Below are 17,958 nucleotides of genomic sequence, written 5' to 3'. Positions count from 1 at the left end.
CACCAAATTCCTGTCTCAGCACAATACATGGAAAGAATAACCAAGAATAAAACTTCTCTATGGCAGCTGGCTTCATGATGTAGTTAGATAATGAGCTAGGACCAATACCCTGGGTACTGGAGAGGCTGATCACATATGGTACCGAGTTGTCCAACACTGGCTCACTCAAGGGGGGGTAGTTCAATCCACTGTAATGAAGAGCAAGCAGCATTAAATGTTGAATCAGAACTGTCCCATCCACTTGGCATAGCCTATGATGTGAAGAATGTTTGACAGTGCTTACATGGGAGGGAGAAGACATTAGCAGGCTGTTTTGCAAGCACATAAGTCATCTGATGCGGGACACACACAGACAACCTTGATGAATGCTTCATGACTAGCTCTCGCTATAAGCTGAATAAGTAGGTTGATAAGATCACAAAAGGACTTGATAACTGGCAGGTAGAGAGAATGAAAAAATAACCGCTGCCAGGTGCAATACTCCAAATCTTCATTTCTGTGAAGCACAAAGTATATGTAATGTATTGTGATGCACCATAGATTATGTTTACATCCTAACAGCCACTCCCAAATAAAGAAATCAGCAAACTAAAAGGACATAGTTCAGTCCTGGGTCCTCTCCTGTTTGGTATCTACTTCTCTGAAGTACAGGCTAACAAAGAAGGTCTTTGGCTAACGAAATTCGCAGATGACTGCAAACGAGGAGTCATAACCGAAACTCCTAACGATGTGGACATCCTACAAAAAGGCCTCACTGAGACAGATGCCTGGTGTCAAAGCCATGACCTCAAGCTCAATGCCAAAAAGTGTAGCGTCATCCCCTTTGGTAAAAACTCTGTACCCATGAACTACCACATAGGCGGTAGTCTACTTAACACCAAAAGTATAACAGACCTTGGGACACAAGTGAACAGTAGTCTCTCCTTTGATAATCACATTCCCACAATAGTTGGGAAAGCCTTCTACGTGGCACACCTCATCACAAAAGGTTTCTCATCCAGTAAAAAAGAGGTCACTGTTCCCCTTTACTCGTCACTCATTAGACCCATTATAGAGTACAACGCCCCTTTTGGTATGTACCTCAAGGCATCTACAACTGGAAAGGCCGCAGAAATACCTCACAAAGAGGATTACAGGCCTCAAACAGATGCCCTACGCAAACCGTCTCAAAAAAATCCAACTTTTCTCCATTGCATATTGCCTACTCAGAGGCGATCTCTGCCTAACATACAAAGCTATGTCAAACCCAGAGCTGTTGGACATGCTCCACTTAATCCCAATCCCTTCGAGCTACATGCTCTACGGACCTAAACCTTATCACCACAATAAACAGAACATGCTGGAGGGACAGATTCCTATCCCAGAGACTTCCCATACTTTGGAACAAACTACCTATCTATATCAAAGTTTCTCATTAGCACTCAAGAAAAATCCTGATGATTGGATGGGAAACAGGAATTTCACCCTGGGGATCACTTCTGTGGCTCTGCTTGACAGGGGCACTGGAAAATAATTTTCTTGGGTGGAGAAAGCCAGTACCTTTTTGGCTAGGCTTATACAGGCTCTAGGGCCAATGGCCTAGTACCTACCTATGAGATCACTGTCTTCACACAGAACAGAGATGACTAAATGAAAATAAAGCATTGCCTTCCTACAGAAAAAAAAATTAAAAGCTACAGAAAAAGACAGCTAGGGACAGGTGAAGATTCTTAACGAGGACATAAAGACAACAATTAGCAGAAGTAAGGAAGGTGGGTAAAAGGTAGTAGTACATGCCTAGAACACAGCACCAGCAATATGTAGGTTTCCCAATAATTACACTGCTGCAGAGTAACTGGTACTGGGAATTTTTCTTTGGTCTACTCAACAATTTACTTTGTATAGAGGTCATGGGAGTCAACTCACCGTTTCTGCATCTCCAGTTTGATATCAATTCCTTGTTTCTCCAGCAACTCTTTCTGTGCAAAGTTCCAGTCCATGGCTTCCACCTGGGGTTCCTGGTTTATACTACGCTCTCTCTCCAGCCGTGCCTGTTCAGGGTGATTAAAGCGGAAGACATGGTTCTTGCCCATCACAATCCTGTTACCTATGCACAGGAACATGCAAGTATGGTTCTTAATGATTTGAACAAACAAGCCAATCACCCAAAAGATAGAAATTTGCTACAGCATATGCTGATTACATTAACCAGTAAGGAATAAATTGAAGTACCTTTAACTAAACAATAGGAGGCGAAGAAAAATCTTAAACAGCAGCCACATACAGCCAAAGCCTTGGACTGGCCCAGCTGTTTACATTTACTTCAATATCCTGTCTTTTCTGGCAAGGTCATGCTTGGGGAAGGACTTGTAATTAATAAGCATATGCGCACTATTGTGTAGGAAGAGTTTTTTTGGGAGTGAAAATTATACTGCCAATTCTTCCCAGTAACTCAATTCCTATAGATTTCAAGAGTTTAGGAGCTTGTTCCCTTCCCCTAACCATGAAGGTTACACAGTTTGATGTAGTATAAAGTCTACAGGATGACAATTTTACATGCACTTCTGCCTGAAGGATGTGCTTTTGTTATCACAGAAACGTGTAAATACACAGCAATACAACCATTCATTAATACCCCTCACTTTGTGATTTCCACTGTGTGTAAAGCAGCTGTAGAATGCAAAACCAAGTCATTGCAACAGAAAAACAGATCTTCAAGTAAAATAGGTCCCCAAGCCAGGATAACAAGTTTATTTCCAAAAGTAGGATCATCTATGTGAGAGCATTCATTTCCCCTGTTGTGTTACTAGATGGACCTCATGGGCAAAACCATTTCAGAAAAGTATACTTAAACCATGAGAACAACTTGCCAGATTTAAGCACCATGGATTCTGTGACCAATTTTCCATTGACATATGTCTCGGCTCCTTCGCACGGCTCCAGTGTTACAACCACTGTCAAAAAAAGTGGATGATTTAGTGTCACAAAACTAAACATTTAAATTTAATAAAATGCAGCAACTCTGAATGACACTGCTTATGTCTGTATATAATGAATCAATCTGAAATACATTTTAATAACAGGTGCTAGCTAACAAAAAAAAAACTAAATAAAAATACATCAGCCTTCTTCAATCAGTTCAAGACAATTATCCATTATTATTGCACATCACTCATCAATTAATTTAAGTTAATTATGTTAGTTGAGTACTGTAACTTCCCCCAACCCCGCCCTATCCTACAAACAGCATAAAGTAGGCAGAACAAACGTTTAAGACTTTACCATAACAGTACACATTTGAGTAGTTCACTGCTGTAATCCTATCTACTGACACTTCACCACATTGTAGGTTCAAAGGAGACGACTAGGCTAATGGCACAAGAGCCTTTACAATCCTAGGCAATAATACCCAGGATATAACAATATTATATCTTAATTCCCCTGATATGAGATGGGGGTAGTGGGTCTTTGGGTGCTGGAACTCTGAGTAATTTTACAGACTGCCTCTGTCCATAAAGGACTTGAACAAGAAGAGGCTGGAAGCCTGATTTCCAGAACTCAATACCCTCCCCCCTTCCAGGTGTAGCAGACACTTTCCACCCCAGTTTGTCAGGATGTCTCTGCATAAAACATCTGGAGGTTGGGCTGGACAACTGGCCTTTTGCGGCAAAAGTCCCAGTAGTCAGAACTACTGCAACAAGGAGCTAAACAAGTAATACACAGCTACAAAGTAAAGAAAATTTATCTTCCCTTGTTAATTTCTAGCCATGGAAGGACAAAATCCCAAACTGTCATAAAAGCACATCTCTGAACTACACTGCTGCAGTTAGCATTTTTCACAGTTAAACATTTACCCTCAAGATACTCCCTGTAGTGAACACAGAACAAAAGAAAAGCCCCCAAAGCAGTTCAGCTTCTTCACCCCATGTAAGGCAGGACTACATGTAGTCAAAAAAGGCTGGGTAAACAGCCCAGAATTCCAAGAAGCCAAGACCTAAAATGCACTTCTGCCTTTCAAACTTTGAACCATCTTAACTCTTAATGAAAGGCTACAAACATGACCAAATAGATTCTGAAATGAACAAAATGCAGTTACAAATGATCAGGAAAAATGGTGTGCATCAGTACCTGCCACAAACTTATTTCAGCAGAAAATCTGTCAGAGTATATACCTAGAGTACTACAGCACTCCGTTTTCATTTTAAATGCAATAACCGCATTTATTTCTAAATGTTGGTATGCACTGAAAAGTGATCAGGATCAATTGATCCCATCTTCTAACACTTTGCGGCCAGGGTGGCAGCCCCCTCTGTCCCAGCCTAGTTATGCTGCTGGTGCATACAGGTAATTTAGAAGATCACCGGTTTTCCTACCTCCATGTCCTTAAAATGTGTACGGAAACCGAAGCCCTGGTAAAAACCCAAACAGATACATTGAGAGCATGCATACCCCACAAAGAGGGTACTCCAGCTGGAAATGAAACCACAGAAACAAGCGCTGAGTAGCAATAATACCAGTCAGAGCACCATTGCACATTGCAGCCCAGAAATACAGTACTGTGGAAATACATTTCCTAATCATTAGTTAATTTATGCATCAATAGTTAGACAAACATATTTATGTTACAGCCATACAAGATTTTGTTTTAAAGTTCAGGTAATGCAATGGACCATTTTAGTATGCAGGCATCCATTACTGTAACAATAGGAAAAAGCAAACTTATATTCAGTAACGTGATGTTTGGTAAACTGATGAAACATTTATTTAATTTTTCATGTGTCATCTTTTTATCACAGAAAACTATCTAAAACAAAGCCGTAAAGGCAGTTCTTTCTTCAGTGTGTTTAACCCTCCATCTTGCTAGATAACATGCACAAAAACTGATTTTTGTCTGTGGAAAAGATAATAGTAATAAGCCTGGAGATGGTATATGTAGCACAGAATTTGCCACATACTCAGCCAAGGGCTATATGGCCTTCACCCATTAGAGCTATGTATTGTACATCTCCCTCAGCTTGTGGTAAACATCTTCACCAAATACTTAGTCATGTATCACTTCAATGGATCTGCTGGACAGAGGCACAGGGAACTAATCTAAGGGGGCGGCGAAAGCCAACACATTCCGGCTAGGCTTATAAATGCCTTCGGGCAGATAGCCTAGTACCTACCTATGAACCTATGAGTAGATCTACTTGACGAAGGGTAGAGATGAAAGATTCTCCTGCCCTTTATTTTACTTTAAGGAAGGAAGCGAATATTACAGTCTCTCACCTGAACATATGGCTAGCGTCCAAAATCTGCAGCAAGTGAACGCGATGAGCTGCATTTATCAAGTTAGATAACTTAGCTGTCAAACATACTATTAACCAGGGTGCACAACAGTAGACTGCCTCTTCAAGATGTTCCATTTTGGGGGTTTTGCTTCATATGCTGTTTCTACGTACTCAATATTCATACAACTATAGCAACCTGCCTAGCCTCCTGTAAACATTAAATCAGATCCATCTATAACGAGATGATACTTCAGTTATGAAGAATACGTAATTAGCAAAGACAAAGAAAAAAAAAGTATGACCACTTCAAAAAGCCTTTCAACCACAATGTCTAGTCTTAACAAGATGTACAAACCCACAAAATTCTACAATCTTTTGGATAGATAAGCTCCTAAGAACTACAGCAGAGAAAAAGCTCTTCATGGCAGAAATTTCACCACAACGAAAGCTCAGTCCAGAAATGGTGTTTGGAAGATACGTAAACGGAGAGTAGGGTTAACCAAGCTAAACATCCAGACTGGACATGAATTTTTCCTGAGGACATTGAGCCTTTCTGCCTCATCAAAAACAAGAAAGTCTTATGAGGAGAAAGAAAAGGGTGTCCAGAGTGGGTACTTGACAGGGGTCTATATTAAATAAGCGAATGCTTAAAAAAGCAAACGCTTACTCATCGACCCTAGTTCAGTGTACGCTGAAAATGCCAAACACTTGGAACAGCGATTTTTTTCCCAGGGGGGAAAAAAAAAAAAAAAAAAAAAAATCGCTGTTCCGCAAAAAAAAAAAAACTTAAAACAGCATTTAATGTGGGGGGCTTCGCCCCCCCCCTACTTAAATATAGCAACTCAGAGATCGCATCACAGTGGAGGAAACGGCTATCTCCCGAAACCGCCCAGCAATTTTTTTCGTCATTTTCAGCATTCGCTGAAACAGGGTCGATGAATCTGCGTTCACTTTTTTAAGCGTTCGCTGATTCAATATAGACTCCTTGAGCACCCACCCCCAAATGTGCTAGAATTAAAACTCAAAAATAAGCCACATATCTTGCTTGGCAAGCAAAGCTTGTCCTCAGATCTGGCAAAAAAAAATGTATGTTTTGCTGGAAATTACATCGCTTGAATATGTGGATTTTTTGAGAGTTTGTTGTTTAATATCATGAACTTTGATTCTACAGGTTTCTTGGGCTACATGCAAGAATTTAGGAATATCAGTAAATTGTAGGTCTTTTACGTAGTTTGAATTATGTTTGTTTACAATTTAAGCTGGTATGATTCAGATACTGACTGCAGGTAATATTTTACTAATATGGACTACACATTTTAGGCATTGTTTTTAGCAAATTGCAGTTTTATCCCCATTAAAATCTTGTGTTCTTGCATCTCTATCTGCTAACATTTTACATAGATGTTAATTCTTAGTACATTCTGCCTTGCTGACAGTATTTATTTATTTAATAAGATTGTCTTAGAGACCTTTTGGCCCTACACCCTTCTGAAACTCTGTTGACTCCTCAGTCTCTTCTTTGTATATAACAGGGGGGGGGGGGGGTAAGAGTCACAGGGCCAGTGTCAGCAGTTCCTTGTGCATCTGGACACAGAAGGCTGTGAGAACATCAGAGTGAAGCAGCATAAGTTTATGGTAAAAACACCATGGTGACCAATACCTCTCACCGTCTTGTGATGCTGCCAAGGGCACTACCATAGACATCTCTGACCTGCCCCCCCCCCCCCCCCCCAGAGTACTGCCCATGGATGCATTACATAATGCCAGATCAATCAAGAACAAGCTCAGGATTATACTGGAATTCATGCTATCTAGTATTACTCTTGTGATGGGGACTTCCACTGACTGCATGCAAAAGTAGTTAAGATCCCTATTTTTACCTGCCTTTACCTACATGATCCAGGACCTATTTATCTGGAAGGCTGCAATGTCCTTATGCCTGGCAGCAAAGATTATCGGAGGAGGATTTGATTCTGGTACATGTCACTGGCCATTCTTTTAACCTTTCTAGGATTAATGAAGACTTGAAATGTGCCGTACAGAACTTAGGGGCCCAAATCGTGCCTAAAAAGGGTTAAGTGACCAACCCAACAACCTCATTAACAACTATAAAAAAAGGACAGTTCATGTTAGACGTACAAATTTAAAAGGGCTCGGTGTAACGGCCTACCATCAATTACATTCTGTGCTGCCTTGAAAGGCTATTATAATTATACTATGAGCCACATGTACCGAGCCATATCTCCCCTGTTCAGCCCATACTTATAAATACAATCACAGACATTCACAGCTTCTTTTCCACATCTGCACATAGAATCATCTACAAATAAGTAACCACAACAAAGTATATGGCTATAACAAAAGATATGGTAGATGACAAATCTTTTACATTGTAAATACCCAGGCAGACATGAGCAGACGGTTAAGCAAAATACAGTAAAGGGTGGGGAGTGGGCGGCAAACTAAAGAGGAGTCTCTTGAACTTAATTACACTGTGAGAAACTGGCAAAACTAAATAACTTTACTTGGGCTACCAGCAGGAAGAAGGGACCTGACAAAGGTAACATGTTCTGCACAACGGTTTTCCTAAACAAAGCCCAGAAGTAGAATTGAGGAACAAGAATACTATCTGTATGAAAGGCATGCCAGGAAGACAGTGTCAGATAAAAGTAAAGTGAGCTGGCAGAGAACCAAGAAAAACACTCCAAAGTAGTTAAAGTCAAAATAATTAAACAGAGTCACAAAGGGAAAAACAAATGGCATGCACAAAAGGAGAACAGGGATAAAAAACTTCAGTAAAAGACTATGTAAAATTCACCACACAATAAAAGTACATAGGGTATTAACTGAGAGCAACACCAGTCAATATCAGGCAAAGATAGCTTCAGTTACCTAGCTACTCAAACATTAAGGCAAGCATCAACGCAAAAAAATGCAACACTGAGAATTAAATGAAATGTCTCTCACTGTCAGCATTAGCAAAGCTATGTAAAATGGTCTGCCAGTGTAAGTAAACTATGCCTGCATTTCAAAACTCACCCAAGTTACAAAACAGCAGCAGGGACAGGTAACCTTTTTGAACAGCATGCCACAAAAATCCTCACCCCTACCCTTACAAGATGATCAAATATCAGGCAACTAAACTGTAAAGGGACATAAAGAGATAAATTAGTTAAAAGAAATAGATATATCTAATTAACTATGCCTGACATTTATTACAGCTGATACATGTGTGCAAACTTGCAAAAATCCTGCCAGAAAAGTACAAAATATATATGTCTGAACAGTTCTAGAAGATATATTAGATCTGCTTGCAGCTTTTTCCCCAAAAGCAAAGACCATTTCAACAGCAATAATACCTTTGATCTCCATCAGATTCTCTGCAGTTCTCAGAATGTGTCAGAAAACAGAAATATGAACAGATTTAATTCCATCCTAAAAACAACTTATGGGTTCAAGATTGGCACCAAGTCACTGCAGAAAAAAAAATTCAAGTTCTCCTTACGCAACAGCCTAAAGCTCATATACATTGCAAGTGAAGAATGGCTGTTAAAAGAACACCTTCCATGTCAATCCAAGGTCTGCAAAGGAAACAGTCAAGCATGGTATAGAACTTTCAAGAATAAAATTAAAGGACAACAGGATTCTATTAAATGCTCAACTTCTCTTTCCTTTTTCTCCCTATTTTCATTCCCTGTTATGAATAAACAATACAGCATTTAAAATATTTTAAATATACTTTCTCTTCACTAGAACAGTACCTTGGCATACTGTGGTGGTTTCACTTTCAAAAAACGTTCATCCCGCTCTGGAAAAGCTTGCTGGAGTCTCCAATTCATTGATGTCATCAAGGCCAATGAATACAGGTAGTTTTCCGGCCAATTCCCTCCTTAAAATGACATCACCAAGACCTTCCTAAAAACCCATCCATGCTGTAATGTCACAGCTCCCTTTGTCCTTCCCTTACCTATACAGAAAGTAAAGGCCAGAACAAAGAAACAGTACACGAGTCAAGTCTCCTGCTGTGAGCTGTCAATCGCAGCAGGTAACAGCTTGAATTACCCTTAACACTTTGACATCTAGAGAAGTTAGGTGTGAAGGGGGATGAGACGAGTCGAAGTAATACAATTCAGGCTTTACAAAAGACTGCAATTTAGCCATTCTAAAAAGAAGCAGCAGCAAAAAGCACACACAGTGTGTTCTGTGACATTTGTACAGTTTGTGTTTAGTCACTGAACGGCATGTAATGTTACTTAACTGACAAAGAGAGCAGGGTATGCATGTAAAATTAATGCAATGACAAGAGCTTTAGGAAGAAAGAGGCCTGTGTGATGTAGTTTTTTTACAGACAAGCACTGCATTGTGGGATACCTAGAGGCAGACTAAACAATCGGGATCACTTCAAGATGCTAGACCCCATGTGGTCAGACTCAAATTACGTATAAAAAGATTTAAAGACCTGTAAATAGTCCCAGAGTGGCAAAAGGTAGGAAACACCAAACCATGATAAAAAAAAAAAAAAAAAAAGGTTTTTGAGTCTGTGGGTACGGTTCTACTTCAAGGTCTTAAACTGTGGTTGGACTTTTTCTAACTGAGAGAACCAAAGCATAAAATACCTCTGAAAAATGAAAGAATCTGTGTCAAACTAAGGGACTTTCTGTCATGGCAAAGTCCTGGAAGGTCATAAAATACTGACAAGAATTTTTTTTTTTTTTTTAATTGTACTCTTGTTAGCAAGGTATGTGAAACTGGTCTGCCTTTGACAATGACGTAGGCGACAAAGACTAGGATTTCAACAGCCAGTAATCCAGCACATTTGTACAAGGTGGGATGAAATGAGTACTCATAAAAACAGACTTGAATAAAATAATTAAACTCCACACAAAAAAGTGAGCCCTGGATATTAATCTTCGACCTACCGTGGTACCAAGTTAAGATTTAATAAAAAATGTGTGCCCTGAAAAATGGCAGGCAACCGAAGACAAACTTGGGAGACAGACTGCAAGCTCAAAGACTGTATCTTTTCACTTTAGGACTTTAAGGCTACATAGCAGACAGTTTTTTCCTGATTAACTCTCGGAATCTACAAGGCAAACCTACAGAAAGAATGAGAACTACAGAAATAGCCCTAGTCAAGTGCAACTTATTTTCACTCAGACAGAATCTCACTGGTAGGGAGGTGGACAGACTATGAGGGTATTAAGTCTTCATTACGCCCTCAATTTACATTTCTATGGCCCATAACGCAACTCCAGAATTAGGAAACACAGGGTCTGGATAAAAAGTTTTCATGTGCCATGGAAAAGTCAGGATAAATCTGTCCTTCCTACCCAAAATCTCAAGTGTTAGCAAGAAAACAAAAATAACTCAAGATGGGCTAATGTTTACGTTCCCTCAAAGCTTACAGGATGCAGCTACTGGCCATTTCTCACAGTTCTGCTGAAAAAAGACGTTTAAAGAAAAGGTCAACTGCAATCACCCAAGAAAACATATCATACTGAGACTGAAAAGCATTTGGAAGATATCTGGGAATAGGCTGCTGTCAGAACTCAGAAGTGCTGACAAAAACGTGTGGACTATTAAAGAATGTGTACCTGAAGGAGTTAATCAACTCAAATAACAAAAGGCTAGAAAAAAAATGAAAGAAGCTATAAACAGATATTCAGATGAGCTGATAAAACTGCAAAAAGCAGAAGATTAAATTAAGAAAAGGCTGGCTGAGTATGAGATTGCTCAAGAAGGGACGTTTCAAAAATGGTATAATTAGAGGACAGAGCACATAGATTTTCTGCTACACATGAAAAACTGGAAGGAAAAGACTAATTAATTTTATGAAAGCACATAAAATGGTCTGGCATTCCACAACAAGACTTCTTATGAAAGGGCACATTGTATGTATACTCCAAACCTGGTCATGAGAAAGCAACCAAGACCTCTAATAGTAAAGATGCAGTCCTAGCAACAGGAGTTGATTCTGACAAAACTGTGACAAAAGGACAAAGTACTAAAAGTTGGGGACAGTATAGTGTTTGTGGAAAATTATTACTCACTGTACACTAGGCACAGGAGAACATTTATTCCAGCAATCAGGGAATATCAACAGGCAGGTGTGAGATTCAAGCTGCAAATATCCAGCTATCTTCAGAATATTTTTTCCTGGAGAGGCAGTCATTTTTATGAGGAACATGCTTAAGAGGAAATACAAATGTTTGTCCAACAAAGTGAGCTATCAAACAGATGAGGTCACTGCATCTTATTCTTCTGATAATAAAGCTCATAGAGAGACTATGCCAGTGAAACATTTTCCAGTGTTCCAAAGGAAAATGCTTCAGACAGTGAAAAGCACAGGAGTTGATTAGACGAACAAAAGACTGGAGTTGAGAGATGGAGATCAATGGGGGGGGGGGGGGGGAGTAACTCAGAAATTAATGAATAAATGTGGGATCAGAGTGCATTAATGACATTTGTGAAATATAGCAGAACAACAAAACCCAGAAATATTGGACATTTTGACTAAGCTTGTAGGGGAGTCCAAAGCATATTCTCTACTTCATGTCATTAATGTTTACAGAACAATAAGGTGAGGGGAAGACGAAGGAAAACAGTAACTCTTAAGTAAAAAAATGTTAGTTCTTAACAGTATTTTTATAAAACACGACATACTGCATTTTATACAGTAAAGCATTTTCAGCTATTTTTTGTGTTATAGAGATACTAAACAGGTGTTTTTTTTCCACTTCTTTCTTCTTGTTCAATTTTAAGAAATGCAGGCACTGCAATGTAAAAAGAGAGGGGAGCCTGGACAAAAGCGTGTTTTAGATAATGGGCTATACTCTTACGTTGCTGAGGTGAGAGACTAGTTGTAAAGGTATACAGACCATGACAAAAGTAAAATTGATATGCTATTTCTTACCTTTTACATAGGAGAATGACCGATCAAGCCTAGGGGCTTAATCCAAACAAGTTTTAAGTGGAAGCAAATAAGTAAAACGCTGAATGTACTGAAAAGTTTTCCTTTAGCAAATAATTGTTCAGAGTGTAACATAAGAAGCTTGTAGCTGAAGGCAACTGTGCATCTGTTCTCATGCCTCTATGGAAACAATCTGGTAAGAGGGCAATAAAAACATACCTTTTTCAATGGCTTAATGCCAATGTTCTCTGAAAGCATTTAACTTGGTTTCTACATCTGGAAGATGAATAAAGATGAGACAAAGACAGCATTTAGTGTAAGTAGATGCACAGGCTGTACCACATGTCTTAGCATGAATAACCTTCATTACAGGTCAATTAAAGCCTGTGAGTGGAACTATCAATTTGGGACGACTGTTCCTATTAGGAGGGTTAAACATCATTATTTGAAGATGTAGTGTGTTGATTAAGTGAATACATTACAATTGGGGGGGGTTGTTAGCTGGTTTTAAATGAATTAAAAAGTCTAGACTGTGTGATATAGGTTCAAAACTAATCTGACAAGAAACTGAATAAAAGCTCAACCTGTCAAACATTAGCGTATGCATGTAACACAAAAGCGAAACCAGACATTAAAAAAAAAAAACTCTTAAATAATAGGTGGGAATATGAAAAGTATCGCCATTATGATAAATTACCTTTGAACGTGAATGTTCTCACAGGCATATACAACAGTACTGAACTAGATTAAGAAATGCGGAGTGCAAATAGATACTCTGCAGGAGGCACACTTGGAAAGAACAGAGCATATAACTTTGATAAAGAAAGGATTTCAGGATGGTTATTTAGCATAATATCTGGGTCAAAGGAAAAGGAGATTATTATTAATTGCTAGAGGAGCTCCAATAGTGACAGAAGAGGGGGGGAGATAAAGGTAGATCTGTAGTAGTAAGGGGCTACAGGTAAGGGAGTATAGTTATGTTGGCATGTATTTACATTCCACTTAAAACTGCTACAATGGAGCTTAAGAAAATTCTGAGTGAAATAATCAGCTTTCAGCAGGGAATACTACTTTTAGGTGGGGACTGGAATTTGACTTGCAACAGTGAGGATTGTACATGGGGTGTCTAGAAGGGAAAATTTAACAAAAGAAAGTAGAATTTTGGTGAAATTTATGACACTATTTTGGTAAGGAAGATGTGAATTCAGTAGCAGGAGCTTAGACATAATTTGCATGTCATTCCTCAAAGTCCAAAACTGGGCTAATGTAGACAAATTATATTTCACATGAATATGTGCATTTACTTGAAAGTTTTAATATGCATCCAAAAACTACTTCATATCATACGCCAATAGCTACAATAAAAATGAAGGGTAATAAAACAAAAATGAGACATTGGTGCTTCTCCACCTGTTAAAAAGAGAAGAATTTAAGGAATAGAAAATTATTGAGAAGTTATCAGAGAAGACAGAAATTTCTTCTGAGTATACAACTAAGGAGTGAGATAACTTTAAAGTGGAGTTTATAAGGTAGAAATAAAAGAAAAGGAGACATGGTTAAGAAGTAACGAGAATTATTTAGAGCGCCTGACAAAGGTTAAAGTATTGCAGAATATGGGGAAATCTCACAGAACAAGAGGAACTGCTGCAAAGTACGAAAGAAAAAATAAGGGACTACACCACAATAATGTTTGTAAGATTAGAAATAATGCTGTTAAGCAATTGTTTTTTGATAATACTTCCAGACAACAAAAGCTTTTAAAACAGTGACCCAGTAGAAATGGTTGTTGCAAAGTTTAGGGAACCTATAAACAAGGAAAATAACCAATAATAGAGGTTGTTAGACATATTTTGGAAATGTTATGAAAATCTGTATAAAGCAGAGAAATGTAGAAATCTTAAGTACGAATGGAAATGTTTAAGAAAAAATGAAACGTGCATAGATGAGGCTCAATTATTACCGGATAGTAGTAGATAAGAAAAAATGATATTCTTGTGGAAGTTTGGAAGGTAGCAGGGTAGAAAGTGATAGAGATAGTACAGTTCTGTACAGTTAACATAAATTGAGATGTTCAGGTGTATTCACTGTTGCAGTCATCACACCTGTGTTATCTGCCTGCAGGTAGCCCTCAGTTGGCCCGAATACCAGAGTCTTGGGATTTCTGCGTCAGATGCTGTCGCCTCTTCCATGACGTCAGGGGAATAAAACATGCAGCCGAGGCCATTACATCAGTTTTTCTTGCCCAGATGTCAGGAGCCCCCAAAACAGGAAGCAATTACATGGTGTGGAACACCTCCAGTAAAAAGTAAATACCATTGCCATAAGATATGGGCAAAAAAGAGAGAGGCAGAAAGTATAGAAAAGTCGGGGGCTGGTGGGAGGTTAACCAGGACTGTAACAGTGAATACACTCGAACACCTACATTTATAGTAAGTGTACACAACTGTAATATGTTCTTCATGTTTCACTGTTGCAGTCATCACACTTGGGTTGATCCTCAAAGCTGAGGAAGGGTGGAGGCAGTCAAGAAGTATTAGGGCTGGCTACAAAGCCTTGTAAGACTGCTGTGGCAAATCCAGCTCTGGATTTAGAAAAAAATAGGTAAATGGTAATGCTTGGTGAAGGTGTGTACAGAACTCCAGGTTGCAGCTTCCAGGATGTCCCTGGTAGGGACCCCCCTGAGAAATGCTGTAGAGGTTGAGGTAGCCGTAGTGGATTGAGTTCTGATCCCCTGTGGGGTAGGCTTTTCTGGTGTTTGTAGCAGAAATGGATGCAGTGTGCTACAAACACCATGAAAAGCCTATCCCACAGGGGATCAGAACTCATGTTGTTTGTAGCAGAAATGGATGCAGTGTGCTATCCATTTGGAAACAGTTTGCTTTGAAATGGCCTTGCCCTCTGCCTCTGTAGCAAAGCTAACTAGCAGATTTTCTGAAAGATTTAGTCCTGTCAAGGTAGAACCTGAGCTGTCTGTGCACGTCCATGGAGTGCAGGATCCTTTCCCCCTTATTCCGAGGATTAGGAAAAAAGGTTGGTATACCACCTTGGGCACAAATGATGGAAACCCTGTCCGCATGGAAGATAATGAAGGGTTCCACAGCCATAAGGGCCTGTAACTCAGACGCTCTTCTTGCTGAAGTGATGGCTAGAAGAAAGGCTGTTTTCCAAGATAGGAATTTTAATTCTGCTGTAGCAGCAGGCTCAAAAGGGGGAAGCGTGAGCTTATCTAGTATAAAGTTAAGGTCCCAGGCAAAAGTGGGAGCTCTCCTCGGGGGTCTTAAATTGTTAGCTCCTCTCAGCAACTGTTTGACCAGAGGGAGAGAGAAGAGGGAGGCTCAGTATTGTAATGAGCTGAGATGGCAGAGGCATGAATCTTAATTGATGAGAAGGAGAGGCCTTCGGTGAGCAATTCTGCTAGATAATCTAGGATTTGAGGTAAGGTGGGTACGGTTGTGCCCTTTCCCTGAGACTGGCTCCAACAACAGTATATTTTTCCACTTTTCTGAACAGGATTTCCTAGTACTAGGCCTCCTGGCCTCAAGGATGACATCCAGCACCTGTTTGCTGTGGGTTGCAGGTGATGTATTTGGGGAATAAGCCAGGTTGCTAGATTCATGGTTTGCAGCTGAGGATGCAAAATCTGGCCCTCCTGCTGGGACAGCAGAGAGGGGGTCTGATGCAGGTGCCACGGTGGCACTGCTGTCAGACTGAGTAAAAGTGTGTATCAGTGCTGGCGTGGCCAGTCTGGTGCAATAAGGATGGTCCTTGGCCTGTCCTGTTTGATCTTGAGAAGTACTTTTGACAGTAGGGGCAGAGGGGGAAAGGCATAGATTGAGAGGTTTTCCCATGTAATGAATAGGGCATCCACTTTCCATGCTTGGCTGTGGGAGCTCTGGTGCAAAATTTGCTCAATTGATGGTTTTGGGGGGAAACAAAGAGGTCTATCTCTGGAGTCCCCCAGCTGTGGATTGGAAGCTTGAATGAGTTGGGATTCAGTTTCCACTTGTGTGGGTCCATTAGATTTCTGCTTAAGTCATCTGCCAGTGAATTTTGTTTGCCTGGCAGGAATTGAGCTTGCAGGTGCCCTTGATTTCTCAAGGCTGTGTTCCACAGAGCCATGGCTAACCTGCAGAGTGGGTAGGAATGAGTTCCCCCCCTGATTGTTTATGTACCACATAACTGTCTTTATCAAGAGTTGTCCTGGAAGGATAAGGGATTTTAAGGCCATCAGTGCATTCTGTACAACTAACATTTCTTTTTGATTGATATATAGGTGCATTTGTCTTGGGCTCCATTTGCCTTCAATGCATCTGCCTGCCACGTGAGCCCCCCATGCATAGTCTAATGTACCTGTTGTCAAGGTTTGGGCGGGGGGGGGGGGTTAAGTGAAAGGGAGTCCCTTGTTGTGGTTGCAAGCCTCTGCCCACCAAAGGAACTCTGTCCTTAGGCAAGGAATGACAGGAATCACTGTTTCCAAGTCCTAAGAATGTTGACACCAGAGACTTTTTCATTGGTTCATAGGTTAGTACTAGGCTAACTGCCCTTGCAAGCCATTGTACGTCTAGCCAATTACCCCTTGTGAGACTCAAACCCTGCACCTTGTGTTTGTAAGGCAAACACCTTAACCATTAGGCCACCCCTCCCATTGAAGTTTCCTCATATGCAGTTTTGCATATGGAATTAGGAGGAAGCATGAGGCCATGAACCCTAGTGCTTGCAGTGTTTTTCTTGCAGATAGCTAGGTTTGGGTGGTCAGTAGTTTGAAGTAATTTGTCAAATAAACCTGCTCTTTTGGAGTGAGTAATGCCATATGGGTAGTTTGTGTTGAAGCTTGCTCCCAGGAATACAGTCTTTTGGCTAGGTACCAGATGTGATTTCTTTTCATTGATGGCATACCCCAGAGAAGTTGGGAATCTCTTTACAAACATCAAGTGCTGAAGTAGCAATTCCTGACTGTCCGCCTGAATCAGGCAATCGTCCAAGTATGGGTAAATTTGAATATTTCTCTGCCTGCAGTATGCAATGCCTGGAGCCAGGCACTTTGTGAATACTCTGGGCACAGTAGATAAGTCAAAACGAAGTGCAGAGAACTGATGGTGCATAGAGCCTGCCCTGAAACGTAGATATTTCATGCAGGATTCCCTTATGGGGATGTGCAGGTAAGCTTCTTTCAAGTCTAGGGTGACCAGCTAGGAGTCCTTGTCTATCATAGGAAGTAGCTGCTGAAGAGTAAGCATTCTGAACTTTGGTACCACCAGGAAGGTGTTGAGAATTGATAGATCCAGGATAGGGTGCCAAGAGTTCTCTTTTCTGGGCACCAAGAACTGTCTGGAGTAGAAACCCTGTCCCATTTGCTCTGCTGGAACAGGTTAAATAGCCCTGATACTGAGAAGAGGAAGTACTTGCTTTTGGGCCTCTGCCCACTGGTGTGGAGGAAGATCTGGCAACCCGTTTGGGTTTGGCAGTGAGTGGAAGTAGAATCTGTATCCCTGGGATACAATGTTTAAGACCCATCGATCCTAGGTAATGTGCTCCCAGTTTTTTGCATGCAGGGTGAGTTTTCCTCCTAGGGGTGCAAGCATTTGGGCATGAGGTGGGAGGACTCCATTGTCTAGATCTGTGCATACCCTGAGACTGTAGTCTTTGTGGTCTGTTGCCTCTGGATTTGGGCTGAGAAGGTCTGGGAGGGACTGGAAAAAAAAACGTATTCTGAAGGCCAATGCCTACTGAATCTAGGTAGCTGCACCTGTAGGAAATCTAACAGTTTGCACAGATTTAGCTTTTTCCTCCATCTTT

General features: G+C 40.4%; 1 protein-coding gene across 1 annotated transcript in view; it reads right to left on the bottom strand.

The window, feature by feature from the left end:
* The window catches only part of KIF1C (kinesin family member 1C), a gene marked incomplete in the record, with an annotated part of 1,373,479 nt that overhangs the window by 141,701 nt on the left and 1,213,820 nt on the right, over positions 1–17,958 (bottom strand). The window contains 2 exon segments of the mRNA XM_044077100.1: positions 1,906–2,086; positions 2,850–2,933. Of these exon segments, the coding sequence (XP_043933035.1) occupies positions 1,906–2,086; positions 2,850–2,933 (265 nt within the window).

This window comes from Protopterus annectens, chromosome 7.part0 (assembly GCF_019279795.1).
Source record: "Protopterus annectens isolate FY-2018-M chromosome 7.part0, PAN1.0, whole genome shotgun sequence".
Lineage (NCBI taxonomy): Eukaryota > Metazoa > Chordata > Ceratodontiformes > Protopteridae > Protopterus > Protopterus annectens.
The sequence above is the reverse complement of the archived record's forward strand: the minus strand, read 5'-3'. Positions and strand labels throughout refer to the sequence as shown.